Source organism: Sus scrofa, chromosome 10 (genome assembly GCF_054392235.1).
Source record: "Sus scrofa isolate SSC_HxYL_T2T_F1_AM1 chromosome 10, Sscrofa_HxYL_maternal_Yorkshire_Landrace_v2.0, whole genome shotgun sequence".
Lineage (NCBI taxonomy): Eukaryota > Metazoa > Chordata > Mammalia > Artiodactyla > Suidae > Sus > Sus scrofa.
The window spans coordinates 26,529,250-26,547,225 of record NC_139392.1 but is presented as its reverse complement, the minus strand read 5'-3'; the positions used below and the strand labels follow the sequence as shown (position 1 = coordinate 26,547,225).

General features: G+C 59.1%; 1 protein-coding gene across 1 annotated transcript; it reads left to right on the top strand.

The window, feature by feature from the left end:
- The first annotated feature begins 1,525 nt into the window (after nt 1-1,525).
- On the top strand, nt 1,526-4,117 carry PHLDA3 (pleckstrin homology like domain family A member 3). Its single transcript, XM_003357675.6, has 2 exons — nt 1,526-2,152; nt 3,423-4,117. The coding sequence occupies exon 1, from the start codon at nt 1,721-1,723 to the stop codon at nt 2,090-2,092; it is 372 nt and encodes a 123-aa protein (XP_003357723.1). The 5' UTR covers nt 1,526-1,720; the 3' UTR covers nt 2,093-2,152; nt 3,423-4,117.
- Nucleotides 4,118-17,976: the final 13,859 nt, after the last annotated feature.

Sequence of the window (17,976 nt, the reverse complement as noted above, 5' to 3'; positions counted from 1 at the left end):
ATAGGTCCCCAAGAAATGGGTAGTCCTTCAGGAGCTGACTGAGCCGGGGGCAGGCGAGGACCGGGGACGGCCATCTGCCGGTGCCTTGTCTCCATCCTCCACAGTCGGTAAAAGTGGGGGCAGGTGTCCTAGGCCTTTCACCGATGTTATCTAACTTAATCCCTAGAGATCGGTGATGTAAGAATCAATGCATCTTCCCATCTGATGGAGGAGGAAACTGGAGGATAAAGAAGTTGCCGGAGGTCCTGTTGTGGGGCAGCGGAAATGAATCCAACTAGGAACCATGAGGTCTCGAGTTCAATCCCTGGCCTCACTCTGTGGGTTAAGGATCCAGCGTTGCTGTGAGCTGTGGGTTGCAGACAAGGCTCCGATCTGGCGTGGCTGTGGTGTAGGCCGGCAACTGTAGCTCCGATTGGACCCCTAGCCTGGGAACCTCCATATGCTGTGGGTGCGGCCCTAAAAGGACAAAAGACAAAAGACCAAAAAAAAAAAAAAAAAAGTTGCCCAAGGTGGGCTGGACATGGCCCCCCCAGGAGGAAGAGTTGAGATTTGAAACCTGAAGAGCTCAGGCCTTCACACCATACTCTCCAGCCAGAAATGGGGGAGGGGGCTTCTTCCTACCTCCCCCCTCCCTCTTCAGCTCAGTATCCAGGGGGCTGGGCTCGGGGGAGCAGCACTGAATCTGCAAAGGGGAATAGCACAGGCCTGGGGCTGACTCCACCGGTGCGGAGTCTATGTGGGCTGGGCCCGGCCCCTCAACATCTATGCGGGCTGAGCCAGGGCCCCCTCCATGTGACGAAGAGGATGCAGCAATGACTTAGCCAGGTCACCAGTGTGTGTGTGTGGGTGGTGGTGGGGGGGTGTGTCCCTCCTCCCCCTCCTCCACCGCAGGGAGGCTGAGGGACCTCAAGACTCCTCAGTCCCAGGCTGGCACTGGGATGGGGGCAGGAGTAAGAGGGTGGGCGTGGAGCAGAGACAGCTGCGGGCAGCCTCTTTGGGCCCCTGCACTGAGAAATCTGCCCCTGGGGGCGGAACCCAGTTTGGGCTTGATTCCCAGCCCCTTCCCCCATCCCAACCCCAGGATCTTCCTCATTTTTCTGATTTCGCAATGCCAGGCAGGAGCTGGCCAAGATGGGAAAGGGGGCAGGGACGGGGGTTTGGGAAGCATCCAGCAGCTGTCTGGCGCGCGCCCCCACCCCTCCCCGTGCGAGTCCCAACCAGTGCCACCGCGGAGCAACCCCTCCTCCCAAGCAGCGACCCCCGGAGTCCAAGATCTGGAGGAGCTGTGGTCCCAGGAGCGGCAGATGCGAGGCCCCAGGGCTCCGGCCGTGGGTCAGCAGCTCTCTCGGTCCCTGCGCCCCTTGCCCGGCGTCCAGGGCCCGCAGGATGACCGCGCCCCGCCCCCAGGCCGGCCAGGCTGCGCAAGGGAGAGGAGGGGAGGGGGAGGGAGGGGAGGGGAGGGAGGGGAGGGAGGGCAGGCCCGCCCCCCTCCGGGCAGGAATGCGCCGCGCAGGAGGCGGGCCCGGGACATGTGAGGGCACATCCCCGGAGCGGCCGCCCAGCGCGCAGACGGCCGGCGGAGCGAGCGGGCCAGCGATCGGGTGAGCGCGCGGCCGGGGCTCTTGGGCCCGGGGCGGGGTCGGCGCGGAGCAGCGGCGGGGAGCTCGTGCGGAGAACCGGCGGGGCGGCCCGGCCCGGCCCCGCGCCCGCGCCCGCGCCCATGACGGCGGCCGTGCTCCGGGAGGGCGTGCTGGAGAAGCGCAGTGGCGGGCTGCTGCAGTTGTGGAAGCGCAAGCGTTGCGTGCTCACCGAGCGCGGGCTGCAGCTCTTCGAGGCCAAGGGCGCGGGCGGCCGTCCCAAGGAGCTGAGTTTCGCCCGCATCAAGGCGGTGGAGTGCGTGGAGAGCACGGGGCGCCACATCTACTTCACGCTGGTGACCGAGGGCGGCGGCGAGATCGACTTCCGCTGCCCGCTCGAGGACCCCGGCTGGAACGCGCAGATCACCCTGGGCCTGGTCAAGTTCAAGAACCAGCAGGCTATCCAGACGGTGCGCGCGCGGCAGAGCCTGGGGGCCGGGACCCTGGTGTCTTAAGCCGCGGACGGACGTCTCCGCTCCACGCGGCCCATTGACGCAGCGCGGAGGTGGTGTCAGGTGAGCCTTGGGGTCCGAGGTCCCCTTCTCTCTTCCCTCCCGTTTCCTTTCCTCAGCGGAGAAAATGGGGGCCTCCCACCCGCGTGCCACCTCACAGCTGGACCCTCCTAAGGGCCACCGAGCCCGGAAGGGCTGGGCCTGGGGCGGAGAGCCTGACTTTCCCCTGGCACCAGGCGTGGGGACCTGAAAGTGACCCCTGCTTCTGAGGAAGGTGGGCAGGAGGGGCCTTCCCCAGGTTGGTTCTGCCCTGACTCAGGTGGAGGAGGCCAGGACAACTCCGCAGGCTGCTGGCCCCTACCCACCAGGGCAGGGCTCCTGGGCTGTGGCTTTCTGGGGCCAGGGGCGGGCAGAGGGGGCATGGACTGGCCCCGCCCCTTCTGCTGGCATGGCGCTGGTTGGGAGGGTGAGCGAGGAATTGATGCAGGAGGACAGCTGCCCTCAACTAGTAGGGTCCCACCAGGTTGGGACCAGAAGGGGGAGTCCTAGCTCCCAAAGTGGGTTCCTGGTGGGGGCTTGGCTAGGCCGGGCCTGGGAGCTTCACTGCCCACTCTTGACTGTGAGCTTTGGGTCCCAGGGCTGAGCTGTTGGGAAACCCAGGGGATGTGGTGGATGGGCGGGCCAGGCCACTGATGCCTAGAGGGGTGGCCCTGTCCACCTGCCCCTGAGCGCCCCTGAGTTCTGGACCGAGGAGGGGGTGGGGGGATGGCCTCACGGTGAGGTATTTGTGATGTCTTAATCCTCCTTGGGCAGTAGGGCAGGGGGTGGGGGCGGGTTTGTGGTCAGAAAGCCGGAGGGGAGGAACCAGGAATAGAACCCAGAAGCCCTGGCTCCCGGCCCTGTGCCCTCTTCCCCAGATGCTGCTCCCTCCTGTGGGAACCAGGAGCAGGGTTGGGGAAGGATCTGGCTGTCACTGAAAACCTATATCTCCTGCCCCTCTGCCCCCTCCCCTCCCCCCACCGCCCTCGTATTGCAGCCTCTCACCTTACCAGGTGGACCCCCTGCAAGCCTAGGCACCTGCTGGTTGGTGCTGCCCACCCATTGACCCTCCTGGTCCCTCCTCTTTGGAGCAGTGGCAGGAGGCTGAGGCCCGGCGGGAGCAGACCTACATCCTGGGAACTGATCCTCTGGATCCCCCAGGCCTCAGGGACCCTTGGTCCAGGGTGTTGTGTGGTTGCTGTCGGGTAGGGCAGCTCTAGTGTAAAACAGCTCCTATGGCTGCTCATCGCCCCGTCTCATGTCTGCTGCCCTAATTGCTGTTCTTTCTCACCAGCCCCCTGCCTCTCCAGCTTTTGCGGGCCGACTGCCCCATCGGGCAGGGTGGAAGCCATGGACGCGTGGAAGAGGCGTGGGAACCTAAGCCTTGCCGGGCCTGGGAGGAGGGCAGATGGCCACGTGGGGCTGAGGATGAAGATTCAGCCCTTGTAGATGCAGACTCTCGGGATGGACCAGCTCAGACCTTGCAGCCACCTGCCTGGCCTCCGAGATGGTGACGGGAGCTGGCATCACAGACCCCTCCCGCCATGCCCTGCCATCTGTCCTGCAGACTACTCTTGGTCCCCGGGCTTGGGCCATGCCTGGAGGAAGGCAGACCCCCGGGGGCGCTCAGCCAGCGCCTCAGGACTCAGGAGGCCAGCCTGACGCTCAGAAGAGGAAACTCCCCACCCCAACTCCCCTCTGGATTCACTTTGGCGGGGGTCACTGATGGGCCTGCGGCCCACGCTTTGGGGTCGTCTGCTGCTTGGGTCCTTCTGGGACCCCCACCCATTCAGGCCTCTCTTTGCACAGTTCTTCCCCCTCCTGCCCATCTTCTCCCCACTGCAGTGCTAGGCCTGGAGGTGGTGGGGGTGGTCGGGGGTTCAGCCATTACCATTTCATTACCATTTCATGCCTATCCCAACCCGCAGCCGCTCTGCCTGCAAAGGCAGCGCTCACACTGTTCACTGAATGAAATTCTTTGCCCACAAAGACCTGGTGTTTGGAACATCTGTTTCCTCACCCCCACTTTCCCAGTCTGCATCCCACCCCTAAACTTCCAGGCTGGGGAGGGAGAGACCCTGGAGCCCAGGGGACAGGACCTCAGAGGTCCTAGGAGGGAGAGACTATGAGACCGGGACGGGAGGTGTTGCCCTGGCCAGCTCAGTCTCCAGAGATGCCCCTTTTGTTTTTTTATGGCTGCACCTGCAGCACATGGAAGTTCCCCAGCCAGGGGTCGAATCAGAGCCGTGGCTGCAGCTGCCAGCCTACAGCGCAGCCATGGCAACATGGGATCCGAGCCACATCTGTGACTTAGGCAACACGGGATCCTTAATCCACTGAGCGAGGCCAGGGATCAAACCTGCATCCTCATGGACCCTATGCCGGGTCCTTAACCTGCTAGCCACAGCAGGACATCCCAGAGAGATGCCCCTTCGGCCTGCGCTCCTGGAGGCAGCTCTGCTTGCTGGCCAGGGCTTATCTCTTTGCCATTTGCACACTTGGGCTTTGTGCATGAATGCAGTAAGTCTTGGAGTTCCCTGGTGGCCTAGTGGTGAAGGATCCAGGGTTATCACGGCAGTGGTGCAGTTCTATCTCCGGCCCCAGGAACTTTCGCATGCTGTGGGTGTGGCCTAAAAATAAACACTGTGTTTTCCTTACTGGATGGTTTAAAGGGAATAACTTCAGCACAGGGGAAACCAGTGACATAGCTGCCCTGAGTGACATAGAGACAACTAATCGGGTAAGCTACGTCCAGCCTCCCCTGCTGCCCGGTGTAGCGGTGGGCTGCTTCCGAGTCCGGCAGGAGCAGGGAGGCTGGGTGTCCCCTGCCATGGTTTGGAGTCTCAGTGCTTCCACCGTGTTCGTTTCCCATCAGCATCCTCCTCCGCTCCAGTCACATCCCGTCGGTCCCTTGTCCCCAAGGGAACTGTATCTCATGATTGAATAAGAACTTAGAAATTACAAAGGCATTTATACAGACACCTCATTTATTTATTTATATTATTTTATTTTTTAATTTAATTTAATTTTTGTCTTTTCGAGGGCTGCTTCCCATGGCATATGGAGGTTCCCAGGCTAGGGGTCCAATCAGAGCTGTAGCCACCGGCCTATGCCAGAGCCACAGCAATGGGTGATCCCAGCCGCGTCTGCAACCTACACCACAGCTCACGGCAACGCCGGATCGTTAACCCACTGAGCAAGGGCAGGGACCGAACCCGCAACCTCATGGTTCCTAGTCGGATTCGTCAACCACTGCACCATGATGGGAACTCCCAGACACCTCATTTATGATTTCCCCAGGCTGTTGCACCCCCAGCCCGAAGATGGCACATAAGCCTCAGCTTCCGTGCCAGCTCTGGTTAGTGCCTACCCGGCGTGCTGTGATCAGTTGGTGGTGTCTGCCATGAGCTTTGGGGATGAAGGTGGAGGGGGACAGCACTGATTTCTACATGGGTGGGGGAGGTGGAGAGAGGCTGGGGTCCGCCACTGGTTCCTTGGCTCGAGCTCCATGAGGCTTGGGGTCTCCACCCTGCTCTACATTTTCCATCGTGCCTCAAATAGACTCCTTGCCCTTCCATCAGACCCAAAGGTGACTTTGATGCTGATGGTGGGAATCCGGGGAGGCGTCCGGACCCAGAAGTGGGAGTGTGTTTGTGACCAAGTGGAAGTGGGACCCAGGACACGGTCCTTCAGCACACACGCGAATGCCTTTTTCAGCCAGCGCTGCGCCAGCACTGGGGACGCAAGAGAAAGAAACACCTGACCTGAGCCCATGGTCTGGAGGGGAGAGGAAGTGCCCGCCGTGCCCATAGTGCATGAGCTGCATAAGGGTGCTGGCATGGCTCTGGCCTGGCACCGTGCTGTCCTGGCCCGTCTAGAGGGGTTGTCTCAGAAGCAAGGCTGCCAGGGCAGTGGGGGCACAGCTGGCATGGGGCATGGCATGTAGGGGGAGGCGGGCTCCAGCTTCTGGCACCCCTGCTTTGGGGTCCACCCAGTTCTGTGGGTTCCAGGTATGCTTCCCCAGCTTCAGCTGTTCCCCTCACGCAGAGCGTCCCAGCCCCTCTGCAGGGTGGAGGAGCCCCCAGCACGGACACTAGATGTAGCCAGCTCTCAGTGGACACCCTGCAAGTGGCATGGTTAGAAGAGGGACTGTCACTAGTTGCCATTTGTAAGAGCCCTATAGCTTCCTTAGGGCGCCAGGATTGGGGCTCACACTGAGTTTCATTTTTTAAGAGCAACGTGGCCTCTGGGGCATCTTTGTGTCTCTGCTGGGGAAGGGGACGCCCTGCTTTCTGGGGACACTGTCCTCCCACCCTAGCTGAGTTGGGAGGTGGGAGCAGGGCCTCACCCGAGAGGGCTGGGCTGGACCACAGAGCAGGGTCACGGCCTTCTCGAGAGCATGGAAAGGCCCCTGCCAGCCAGCAGACACTCACGAGATGGAAAAACTTTGCTCAGTTGGGTCTGAGGACGCGGTGAGGCCAGGGAGGGGCTGTTGCCAGGCCTCACCCCTGCCTGCTCCCTGAGTCATTGCTGGGAAAGCAGAGCAGGGCAGGTCCCAGCCCGGCAGCCTGGGAGTCCACTGAGGCTGGGTTGCGGGTGGGGGCTGGGCTGGCACTGCTCAGGTGAGCTGGGGTTGGGAGCCCAAGCTTTGGCAAGAGCCAGCTCGTCGCAGGGTGTTGCAGACAATGAGTCGAGTGCAAAGAGCCAGAAGCCGAGCCTGAGAGCTGGGACTACAGTGGGAGGGAGGGGCGCCATGGTCTGTGAACCTGGGGTCTGGCCTTTCCCAGAAGTTGGGGTGCAGAGGCACCTTGGCAGTGGTCCCATCAGGCCCAGGGTGCAGAGCCCTCGCTGTGTGCCAAGCTGCTGGGAGGCCATGCACGTGCGAGGTCCAGCCGCCTCCATCCACCCGAATGTCTGTTTGGGATGCCGTCCATCCTCCCCATTAAAACATCCCACGGGGAGTTCCCGTTGTGGCTCAGCTATAATGAGTCTGACTAAAATCCATGAGGACACGGGTTTGATCCCTGGCCTCGCTCAGTGGGTTAAGGATCCAGTGTTGCTGTGAGCTGTGGTGTAAGTCACAGATGCAGCTCAGATCTCGTGTTGCTGTGGCTGTGGCGTAGGGTGGCAGCTGTAGCTCCAGTTTGACCTCTCACCTGGGAACTTCCATAGACTGCAGGTGCAGCCCTAAAAAAAAGACAAAAAAAAAAAAACACAAAAAACAAGCCTCCCACTAGGAGTTCCCGCTGTGGTGCAGTGGGCTAAGATCCGTCACTGTCTCAGCAGCAGCTTCAGTTGCTGTGCAGGCATTGGTTCCATCCTCGGCCTGGCACAGGGGGTTCAGAATCCGGTGTTGCCACAGTTGTGGCATACTGCACGCTGGCCCGGGGAACTTCCATATGACTCAAGTGCAGCCAAAGAACCAAAAACCTCTTGTGGCTTCCCTGCTGCCCAGGAGGAAGTTCAGCTCCTAGTGAGTCCTCCGAAGCCAGGGCTCTTTCCAGCATCTGTCCCCACAGTCCCCACCCCGGTCCCTGTGGGGCCCCTGCACGCTAAGTGCCTGGTCCTGGACTGGCAGAAGCCTTTGTGCCCTGCTGCCCCCCCCCCCCCCGCCACCGCGGAGCCTCTGCACTCTGTGCAGGCTGAGGAACTGCTCTCTGTCCTTGGCCATGGCTCTCCTATTGCCGCACTCTCTGGTGACAGCCACCTTCTCTGTTTCTGCCGCCCCTGAGTTTCTGGGACACGGCTGGCTCCTCACAGGCCTGATAGCAAATGGTCAGCAGGCTCACTGCGATAGCCTGACGCACGGTCAGCACACAGGATCACGTACGCAGCCACGGAGGTCGTTGGTTAGATTTTACATTAAGAAACTGAGGGGAGTTCCCGTTGTGGCGCAGTGGTTAACGAATCCGACTAGGAACCATGAGGTTGCGGGTTCGATCCCTGGCCTTGCTCAGTGGGTTAAGGATCCGGCGTTGCCGTGAGCTGTGGTGTAGGTTGCAGACGCGGCTGGGATCACCCATTGCTGTGGCTCTGGCATAGGCCGGTGGCTACAGCTCTGATTGGACCCCTAGCCTGGGAACCTCCATATGCCGCGGGAGCGGCCCAAGAAATAGCAACAACAACAACAACAAAAAAGACAAAAAGACAAAAAAAAAAAAAAAAGAAAAAAAAGAAACTGAGGCCCAGAGAGGTCATGTGACGTGTTTGAAATCACACAGCAGCTAACCGATGGTGGAGCGGGGATTCAACCTGGCTGTGCCCCTCCAGGCGGGTGCTCCTGACCCCACATCAAACCTCTCACTGGGTGAGTGAGTGAGTGACTGAGTGTCCCATGATTTCTCGGGGAGGAGGGAGTGAGGGGGGCACGTGGGGTGGAGGAGGGGCCTCCTCTGGGCTCAGTGGAGGAGGCTTCCTGGAGCAAGGGGATGGCAGCCAGGCCTTGAAACAGGGGTGGATCTATCTAACCACAGGGAGGAAAGTGTCCCCAGGCTGGAGGGACCCCCCTCCCCATTATGTGTGGGGAGGGGCGGTGGGAATGATGTGGTGGCAGGTGGTGGGGTGGGTCGCTCAGAATGCCGGTCCTAGGCTGGCTGGATGCTGTCTGTCTCATGACCTGGGCGCAAGCACAAGGCTGTGGATTCCGCAGGTGTGACCCCATGTGGCAGTGCCCCCACCCCCGGGTGACCAATCACCCCCTTTGCTGGGACTCCCAATGTTTAAGCACTGAAAATGGTGCCCAGGGTCAGAAGGCTTGGCTCTCTCACCCTTCCCATCTCACCGGTCAGCTCTCAGCGTCCAGGCTGGGAGCTGCGGTGCCATGGCCCAGGGGCACCAGTGGAGTGTCCTGCCATCTTTAGGGGAGAGGCAGGGCCCACGGGATGGAGAACCCTCAGGGCTCCCCAGTCAGCCCCTCCTGGCTTTGTGGCTTTCTGTCTGCGCAGCTGTGCCCAGCACCACTGTTGGCTACGGGGACAGAGGGGCCGTGTGCTGGGGACAGAGCTGGGGGGGTGGGTGGGGCCAGATGCGGGACATCGTAGGAGGTCCTTCCAGAGGAGGCTAGGGTTCTATCAGAAAGCAGGGACCATGCAGCGGAGGGCATGGCCTGGGCAGAGGTGCCTGGGCTGAAAAGGCGAGGTGGCCCAGAGCCCTGGGGTGCCAAAGTCAGCCCTAGGAGGAGGCTGCTCTGGAGCCATGGGCTGCGGTCCCTCTTCTTTCCTTAGGCAGTGGGCACCATTGCCAAGCTGCTGCTCACACGCAGCCCTTTATGTTATTACACTAAAGAAAAATGTGAATGGACAGAGAAATAGAAAGAAGGAGAAAAATACCACCTTCATGTTCGACTTTCAGAGATAATCTTTGGAGTTCCCGTTGTGGCTCAGTGGTTAACGAATCTGACGCGGAACCATGAGGTTGTGGGTTTGATCCCTGGCCTTGCTCAGTGGGTTAAGGATCTGGCGTTGCCGTGAGCGGTGGTGTAGGTCACAGATGCGGCTCAGATCTCGAGCTGCTGTGGCTGTGGTGAAGGCCGGCAGCTACAGCTCCGATTTGACCCCTAGCCTGGGAACCTCCATGTGCCAAGGAGTGGCCCTAGAAAAGACAAAAAGACAAAAAAAAAAAAAAAATAGATAACCTTTGTTGCATTTTGGTGTTGTCTTTTTGCATTTATTCCTATGCAAATATGTATGTAATGCATAATGATTCTACGTGATAGGTAATTCTTTTCACACTTGGGGTCATACTGTGTGTATTCGATGATATTTCGATTTTTTTTTTTTTTGTCTTTTTGCCATGTCTTGGGTCCGCTACTGCAGCATATGGAGGTTCCCAGGCTAGGGGTCTCATCGGAGCTGTAGCCTCTGGCCTACGCCAGAGCCACAGCAACACGGGATCCAAGTCGCATCTACAACCTACACCCCAGCTCACAGCAACGCCGGATCCTTAACCCACTGAGCAAGGCCAGGGATCGAACCCGCAACCTCGTGTTTTCCAGTCGGATTTGTTAACCACTTAGCCACAATGGGAACACCAATATTTTGATTTTTTTAATGTATTCATCTGTTGTGCTATGAGGCCGTGTCATTCCATATGTTCATGCCTCTGTTATTCTGTTGACTATTATTTATTTGACAAACCCAGCCCTCATGAGTTGCATCCCCATGTTCTGTGAGTTTCTTCTCTGTTGTACTTAAGGTTGCAGCGAACACTGGGCTCTTGAAACTCTGTGTCTCTGTATCTTTCTTTTTTAATTTGCTTTCTTTCTAAATTGCATTTTATTTCACTTTATTTTGCTTTTAAGGGCCGTACTTGTGGCCTATGGAAATTCCCAGGTAAGGGGTCGAATTGGAACTGCAGCTGCTGGCCTACACCACGGCCACAGCAACCCCAGATCCGAGCCGAGTCTACAACCTACAGCAGGGCTCCCGGCAACACCGGATCCTTAACCCACTGAGCAAGGCCAGGGATCGAACTGGCATCTTCATGGATGCTAGTCAGGTTCTTAACCTGCTGAGCCACAACAGGAACTTTTGCTAGTCAGATTCATTTCTGCTGAGTCAGGGCAGAAACTCCTATGTGTGTTCTTTGGGAGGATTCTTCAAGCTGCCTGGCTAGGCCCGCTGGAGAGCAGGGGAGGCGCAGGTGTGCTGGCTTAGAAGGGCCGGTGGTCACAGAGGAGGGAGACCTGGGGGCAGGGAGATGGGGGCGGGGAGGTAAGAGGCCCTGGGGAGCCATGGGAGAGAGGAGGGACCTGGCCGTGAGACCCAGCTGGTTAGAAATGCCCACCGTGGGCAGACGCTTCAGTCCCTTGTGTCACCCACAAGCAGGTTGGCAGGTAGCCATTGCAAACCTAAGCCCTAATCACAGTTATGAGTGTTGTCAACTAAAATATTGCCACCACTTCTGGTGCAGGCCGGCGGCTACAGCTCCAATGAGACCCCTAGCCTGGGAACCTCCATATGCCGCGGGAGCGGCCCTAGAGAAGGCAAAAAGACAAAAATAAAATAAAATAAAATAAAATAAAATAAAATAAAATAAAATAAAATAAAATAAAATAAAATAAAATAAAATAAATAAAATAAAATATTGCCACCACATCCGTAACCGAAGGATGTTGCAGCCATCAAGCCATCCTGTTGCCACTGCCTGGACAGTGAGCCCTCAGGGACTCAGGACCTGAGAGCACAGGACGCTGGCCCCAGAGAGTGAGGTGCAGAGCAAAGAAATGACGTCAGTGAGCCCAGGCCTGGCATCTCCCCACACAGAGAAGAGCACTGAATTCCTTAACGTGGAATGTCCAGTCTTCCCTTATTAACAGTAAACTTTTGGAGTTCCCGTCATGGCTAAGAACCCGACACAGTGTCTGTGAGGACGCGGGTTCCATCCCTGACCTCACTCAGTGGGTTAAGGATCCCACATTGCCGTGAGCTGTGGTGTAGATCACAGATGCGGCTCAGATCCCACATTGCTGTGGCTGTGGTGTAGGCTGACAGCTGTAGCTCTGATTCGACCCTTAGCCTGGGAACCTCCGTATGCCGTGGGTGTGGCTGTAAAAAGAAAAACAAACAAATAAAACAAAAACAGTGTTCCTACTCCTTGGTCATTGTTGCAAAAATTCATCTATACTGTCTCTCCCTTGCCTCTTTGGATACAGTTCCCCAGCGTTATCTGAGATGCTGCGACCCGGGCTTGAAGTCCTCAGAATGTCCGCTGAATAAAACATCACTCCCAACTTTCCAGGTTGTGCCTTTTTTTTTTTTTTTTTTCAGTCAATGGCGTGAATCCCTGGCTGTGCTCCCTGGCTCCCTGTTACTATGGAGACGATGACGGCGTGCTTCTGAGGGTAGCCGTCGGGAGAGATCGATGGACCTATGGGTATCTGTGCGTCCAGCCACGGAATAACCCTCAAAGCGACCTTGCCTGCCTGACCCCTGTTCAGGAAACTGCGCGTAGTCAACGCGTTTGATGAGTGACACTTAGGGTGCTGGTTCCCAGGACTGGTATTGCGCCTGCAGGGAGGGGCTCCGGTCTAAACTGCAGACAGACTCTGCTGGACCCACCTCCTCTTAGGCCATGTCCTCAGTCCCAGATGATGGCCGTGTGCTCAGAGGGTGACTGCAGGGGCCCAGGCTCTTCCCATTGCCTTCCGGTGTCCCCTTGGTTCAAAGCCAGGACAGAGGGAGCACGGGGCCTCCGGCAAGATTCCTTGTCATCAGATTGAGCTGCTCTGCGTCACAGGTTCCAGGGATGCACGTGCACATGCACGCACACGAAAGAAGGGCGAGTTACACAGCATGTCTGTGTTCTCAGAGCCTGCTACCAGCCCAGCCCCGAGGAGGACCAAGGAGCAGGGCCTGGGCCAGCGAGGGAGGTGGGCCTCTGTGCTAATCCAGATGGCGCAGCTGGACAAACAGAACCAGAAAGCGGCTCTGATGGCCCCTACGCCTTATACTGGAAGGGGTATTGGGAGCTTTCAGCTCTTTGCCCAGGTGGAGGCATCAGAGTTTATGCTTATCCCACTTCCAAAACACCTGCCAAGACGTTCCCCGCCGCCTGGGTGGCCCCCGCAGGTCCAGCCAGGAAGGCCTATTTCTCCAGCAAGCCCCCTCCCCACGAGGGCTCTGGAAGATGCCCCCTCCCCACCGCCCCACCGTCACTTTTCCATCCTCTAAACTCTGTGCTCCCCCCCCCCCATGTTTCCACCTGGGGCTCTGACTCCCAAAGCCCCTGCAGGGGGTGTCTTGCTGTGATGTTGGGAAAGGCATGGAATCCTTCCTGAAGGAGCACGTGGGCAGCCCTGGCCGGGGATAAGAAGGCTCTAGGGTGCAGGGCTGCTGGGCTGGCCCTGGGCTTTGGGGCCCCGGTGCCTGCGGGAGATTCGGTGAGTGGAGCCTGCTGAATGGTTTCATGCACGCGCGCGCGCGCGCACACACACACACACACACACACACACACACACACACCGTGAGCATCTGTGCGTTCCCTGAGCCTAGAGGCCAAGATCCTGGCAACGAGGTCAACCTCGTTCCACCGTCCCCGTGCCTTCCACAGACTGGAGCCTGTCTGGTGATTTTCATTGTCAGATTCTGCCCTCATCAAGTATTCCGTGGAGAGGGAGCGCGTGGCAAGGGACCGTGTCCACGCACATGCTGCCTGGTCTCGATTTTCACAAGTGGAGGCTGAGAACCACAGTCCTCCCTCTGTCCGGGAATGCTGTGCAAATAAATATAAGGTCAGAAGGACACACAAGTGGGCATCAAGTAAAGTTAAACGCCAGCTGCACGCAGGCTGCGTGTGGTCCCCCCCAGATCTGCTCTCTGCCCGGCTGCCCCTCTGCTCCGGTTCCCTAGTCGACCCCACATCCTTCCTGAACCCTGCTCCCGCCTGACCTGCTCTGTCCCCACTGTTCCTTTGGGGCTCAGTTTGGGAGACCCGGTGGCAGGCAGACCCTAAGCAGGCCCCCAAAGTTGTCAGCCCCCTGCAGGGCTTGTGTAGAGCCTGCCCCAAGAGAGCGCCGGCTGGCCTGGTGACAAGGCTACGTAAGATTTCCATGTCTATCTCTCTCCTTCTGGCTGTCTCCTTGGCTCCCTTTTTTTTTCTTTTTCTTTTTGGCCACACCTGCAGCATGCAGAAATTCTCAGGCCAGGAATCAAACCTGCACCACAGGAGTTCCCATGGCTGCTCAGTGGTAATGAACCTGCCTAGTATTCATGTGGATGCGCTCGGTGGCCTTGTTCACGGCCTTTACTCAGTGATTAAGGATCCGGCATTGGGGTGTAGGTCGCAAATGAGGCTCAGATCCTGTGTTGTTGTGGCTGTGGTGTGGGCACAGGCCGGTAGCTGTAGCTTTGATTCGACCCCTAGCCTGGGAACTTCCATATGCAGTAGGTGTGGCCCTGGAAAAAAAAAAAAAAAAAGAAAGAATTCCACTGCAGTGGCTCTGACTGCTGCGGGTTCCATCGCCAGCCCAGCTCAGTGGGTTTAGGATCTGGTATCACTGCAGCTGTGGCAGAGATCACAGCTGCAGCTCAGAGTCAGTCTCTGGCCTGGGAACTTCCGTGTGCTGAGGGTGCGGTAGGAAAAAAAAAACAACCCCACAACACAGCAGTGACAATGCCAGGTCCTTAACCCCCTGAGCCACCAGGGAGCTCCTCTCCCTGCTCCTTTGGATGAAGGAAACTGCCGTGTTGAACAGGCCCACATGGCAGGAACTGAGGGTGGCTTCTGGGGACCTGGGTCCCACTGATAACCAGGTGAGTTTGGAAGCAGGTCCCTCCTCGTCAAGCTTCCAGACGAGACCCCCCCACCCCCCGACCCACATCTTGACCTGCGGCCTTTTGAGACCCTGAAGTGGAGGGTCCAGGCGGCCTGCCTGGATCCCTGATGCTTAGAACTTGTGAGATGGGGCAGGTGTGTTGTCTACACTGAGAGTTTGTGGTGGTTTTTCACTCGGCATAGGTAATGAAGCAGACAACCGCCTTTCGGACTCTCTTCCCTCCCCCTGGGGGCCAGGATCGCCCCCCACCCCTGGCCCCCAGCTCAGGCCAGGCTCAGCCCCTTACACTCACCGCTGCAAGCCTTGTCTGCTTGTGTGTCCCTCTCTCTGGGTGGCACCATGTCCCCCTTACCTTTCATCTTGGGTGCTGCTCTGTGCCTGGCGTCTGCCAAGGGCTGCGATGCCGGGAGCTCTCCCCCTCCCCTGTCCCCCACCGCCCCCCAGAGTTTGCCTTTTCAGAAAGTGGCCCATAGAGGAAGCAGTCTGTGTGCGCTGGGCTGAGGGAGGGGCCGGCAGGTGGTCCCAGCTCAGCTTGTGGGAGGAACCCTGGGGCAGAGGAGGTGGGGCCTCCTGGCCAAAACATTGTCTCTGGTGTCCTGTCAGGTTTCCCAGGTAGAGTGACGTCCCTGCCAGTTAAAAGCCCTCTCTCCCTGTGGCGGGCAAGATGAAAAAGAAATTCTCCAGCAGAGTAGAGAAGACAGCAGGGAGAAGAAGCAAGGAGACTTGGCAGGGAGACAGGACCAGACACCCGGAGTTGGGGGGAGGCGGGGCAAGGCAGCTAGCAAGGGCCCCCTCGGACTGCTGGGACAAATGACACATCCAGGGGACGTGAGGCATCAGAAACCCCTCCTTTCACATCTCTGGGGGCCAGAAGCCCCACATCTGTCTCCAGCTGAAATCCGGCAGAGGGGGGGAACAGGGCTGCTCCCCCACAAGCCTCTGGGCTGGGTCCTGCCCCTCCTGGCTTCTGGGGCTCCGGGTCTCCCTGGGCTTGTGGCCACTCCCTCTGAGGTCGCCTCAGCCCCTCTTCTGTCTGCAACCCTCTATCTCTTCTCAGGTGACAATGTTGACGCCCCCCCGCCCCCCGGCCCCGCTGCCGCCCCCCCATAGCCCAGGGTCATCTCCCCGCCTGAAGCGCCCTCCTGTGGTCTCACTTGCCATCTTTGCCATGTGAGATGATATTCACAAGTTGCAGGGGGAGAGCGTGGACCTTCTGGGGTTCTGGGGGGTGGTCCTTAGGCCCCCCTGCAGGGCACGAGCCCAGAGGGAGAGACTGCGGCACACATATCCTGGTCTGAACTCCCAGGCTGACCTCCCTGCTCCCTGCTGGGCAGTCCCCACCCCAGGGGAGTTCCAGGACAGACAGGGCCAGCTCCGCCTTTGCCCATCCTGGCGTCTGTCTCCTGGCGCCCCCCACCTCCCCTGGCGCCGGCGTGGGAGGCCAGGGCTGCGTGACAGAGCATCTGGCCACAAGAGTCGGGCTCTTCCTTTCCTTCTCCGAAAACAGCACCCCTCCCAGGGCTGGTGGCCCCACAGCCAGGGTGGGGGTGGGGTGGGGGCTGTAACCCCCCCCCACGCAACAGCCCATGCCACCCACGCATGGGAACAGCTGGGTCCCCAAGCCCAACCTATGGACTTAACCCTTTCTAGGCCTGCTGGCTGCTCCCTGGGCCTGGGTCTCTGCTGGAAAACAGCCCAGCCCTGGTTATTGAGGGACCTAAAGCTGCCCATCCCGCCAGAAGCCAGGAAGGGGCCGCGTGTGGCTGGCGAGGGCCCTGGTGGGAAGGGTGTCGCCTGGGGCGCATGCACCTCCTCTTTGGTCATCAGCAGCCTCCAAAAGGCCTTTGTTCAGAGCTGAACTCTGCCAGGCTCTAGCCTGAGCCGGGGACCAGCTGGCAATGCCCACTTCCCCCCGAGCGGCTGCAAGCTCTGTGTATTCGGCTCCCTTCTCATCAAGCCACGTGTGTCCAGGGAGCAGGGCCATGTTTATCTTTGGCAGATAGTTAAGTCCTGCCCAGGTGACCAGATGACTGAAGGTTTCCAGCTGTCCCTCCCTCTCTCTGACGCTGGTTCCACTGGGCAAGTTACAATGGCTCCAAGGTGTGAGAAACTTCGGGAAGTTTGGCCATCACATGTCCTTGGGGCCATCACTGTCTGTCTCCGGTCACCGAGGAGCTGGACCAGCACATCCTCTTGGGGGTGGCAAGTCCATCCTCTTGGGGGTGGCAAGCCCATTCTCTGGGGGTGGCAGGTCTGTCCTCTCGGGGTGGCAAGCCCGTCCATTGGCACAAGGCAGCGTGAGAACCCCTGGGCCCTGGGGCTGGAAATCAAGTTTCACAGGCTTCCCCGGTGACCTTCCAGAAACAGAGATGAGCCCCCCCTCACTTGGCGGATAAAGGAACTGAGAATCCAGAGAATTCTGGTAATTTGCTCGAAATCACACAATGTTTTTCCGATGTTGGGTCAGAACCCAGGTCTGTGGGCTGAGAACTGGCCGGGCAGCAGGCAGGACAGTAAGGGACACAGCCAGGTGGGTCCAGAGACAAGGTCTGGGCTTTTCACCTGTAGTTTTAGCTGGAGTGTTACGTGGTTGCCTGGGTGACGGGGGACAAGGTTAGAGCTACATTGTATTGCAGGCTCTTGTGGCTGGAGCTCTGCTGCCTGCATTGTAAAAACTGTCAGTAAGTTTCCCAATAAAGCAGCAGAGGAACGGGGCAGGGGTGGGGGGCAATGGAGCCTGTGAAGACGGGGTAGGAGCTGAGGTTTTCAGGGGGTGGGGGTGGGGCCCCCTGGGGATCCTGAGTGCTTCCACCCTCAGGCTGCCTGCACCCTAGGGCTGGGAGGGCACGGAAACCTAGCCCAGCACAGGAGGTGGCCTGGGGTGTGTGAGGCCACTGGGGCTGGCCCCTGGGCCCCGGCCCGCATCTCGCCACCCCAAACACCCTCCTCCCCGCCACCCCAGCCACAACAGAAAGATAATAGTCCCAGAAGACTCCTCCTGGGCACAGGACAGGCGGTGCCAGCCTGCCCAGCAGGACAAGGGACCCTTGTGTGCCCTCAGCCCAGACCCGGCCCCTCCTTCCCTAGCCTTGTGGGGTGGTCGGAAGTTCAGAGCCTTGTGGTGGCGGTGGAGGAGGCTGGCCTGGGTCCCTGGAGGTCTGGGGAGCCAGCGGTGGGGGGACTGGGGGGCGGCGCTGGCTCCTTGTGCAGCTGGGGCGGGGAAGCTCCTTTGACCAGAAAGGAGGGAGATGCTGGCCTTGGGCGCAAACAGGAGGGGTAACAATTGCCACTTTACAGATGAGAAAACAGTTCAGAGAGGCATAAGAGGAAGCTCTGGGATTTGCCCTAGTGCCGGCGAGGTGACAGGAACTGGGGTTGAGTCCAAGAGTCTGGGGGAGCCAGAGGCCATCTCAGGGGGCCGGGGGCCCAGGAGCTGGTTCCCTAGAGGAGCCCACCTTCAATCAGGTCTGGGATCTGGGGGCCCAGGCTGTGCCTGACGTCCCGGGACAGGGCACGGGGTCCCAGCTGACAGCCTGGATTTACTCAGCTTTGCCTTGAAATTCCACACACTCTG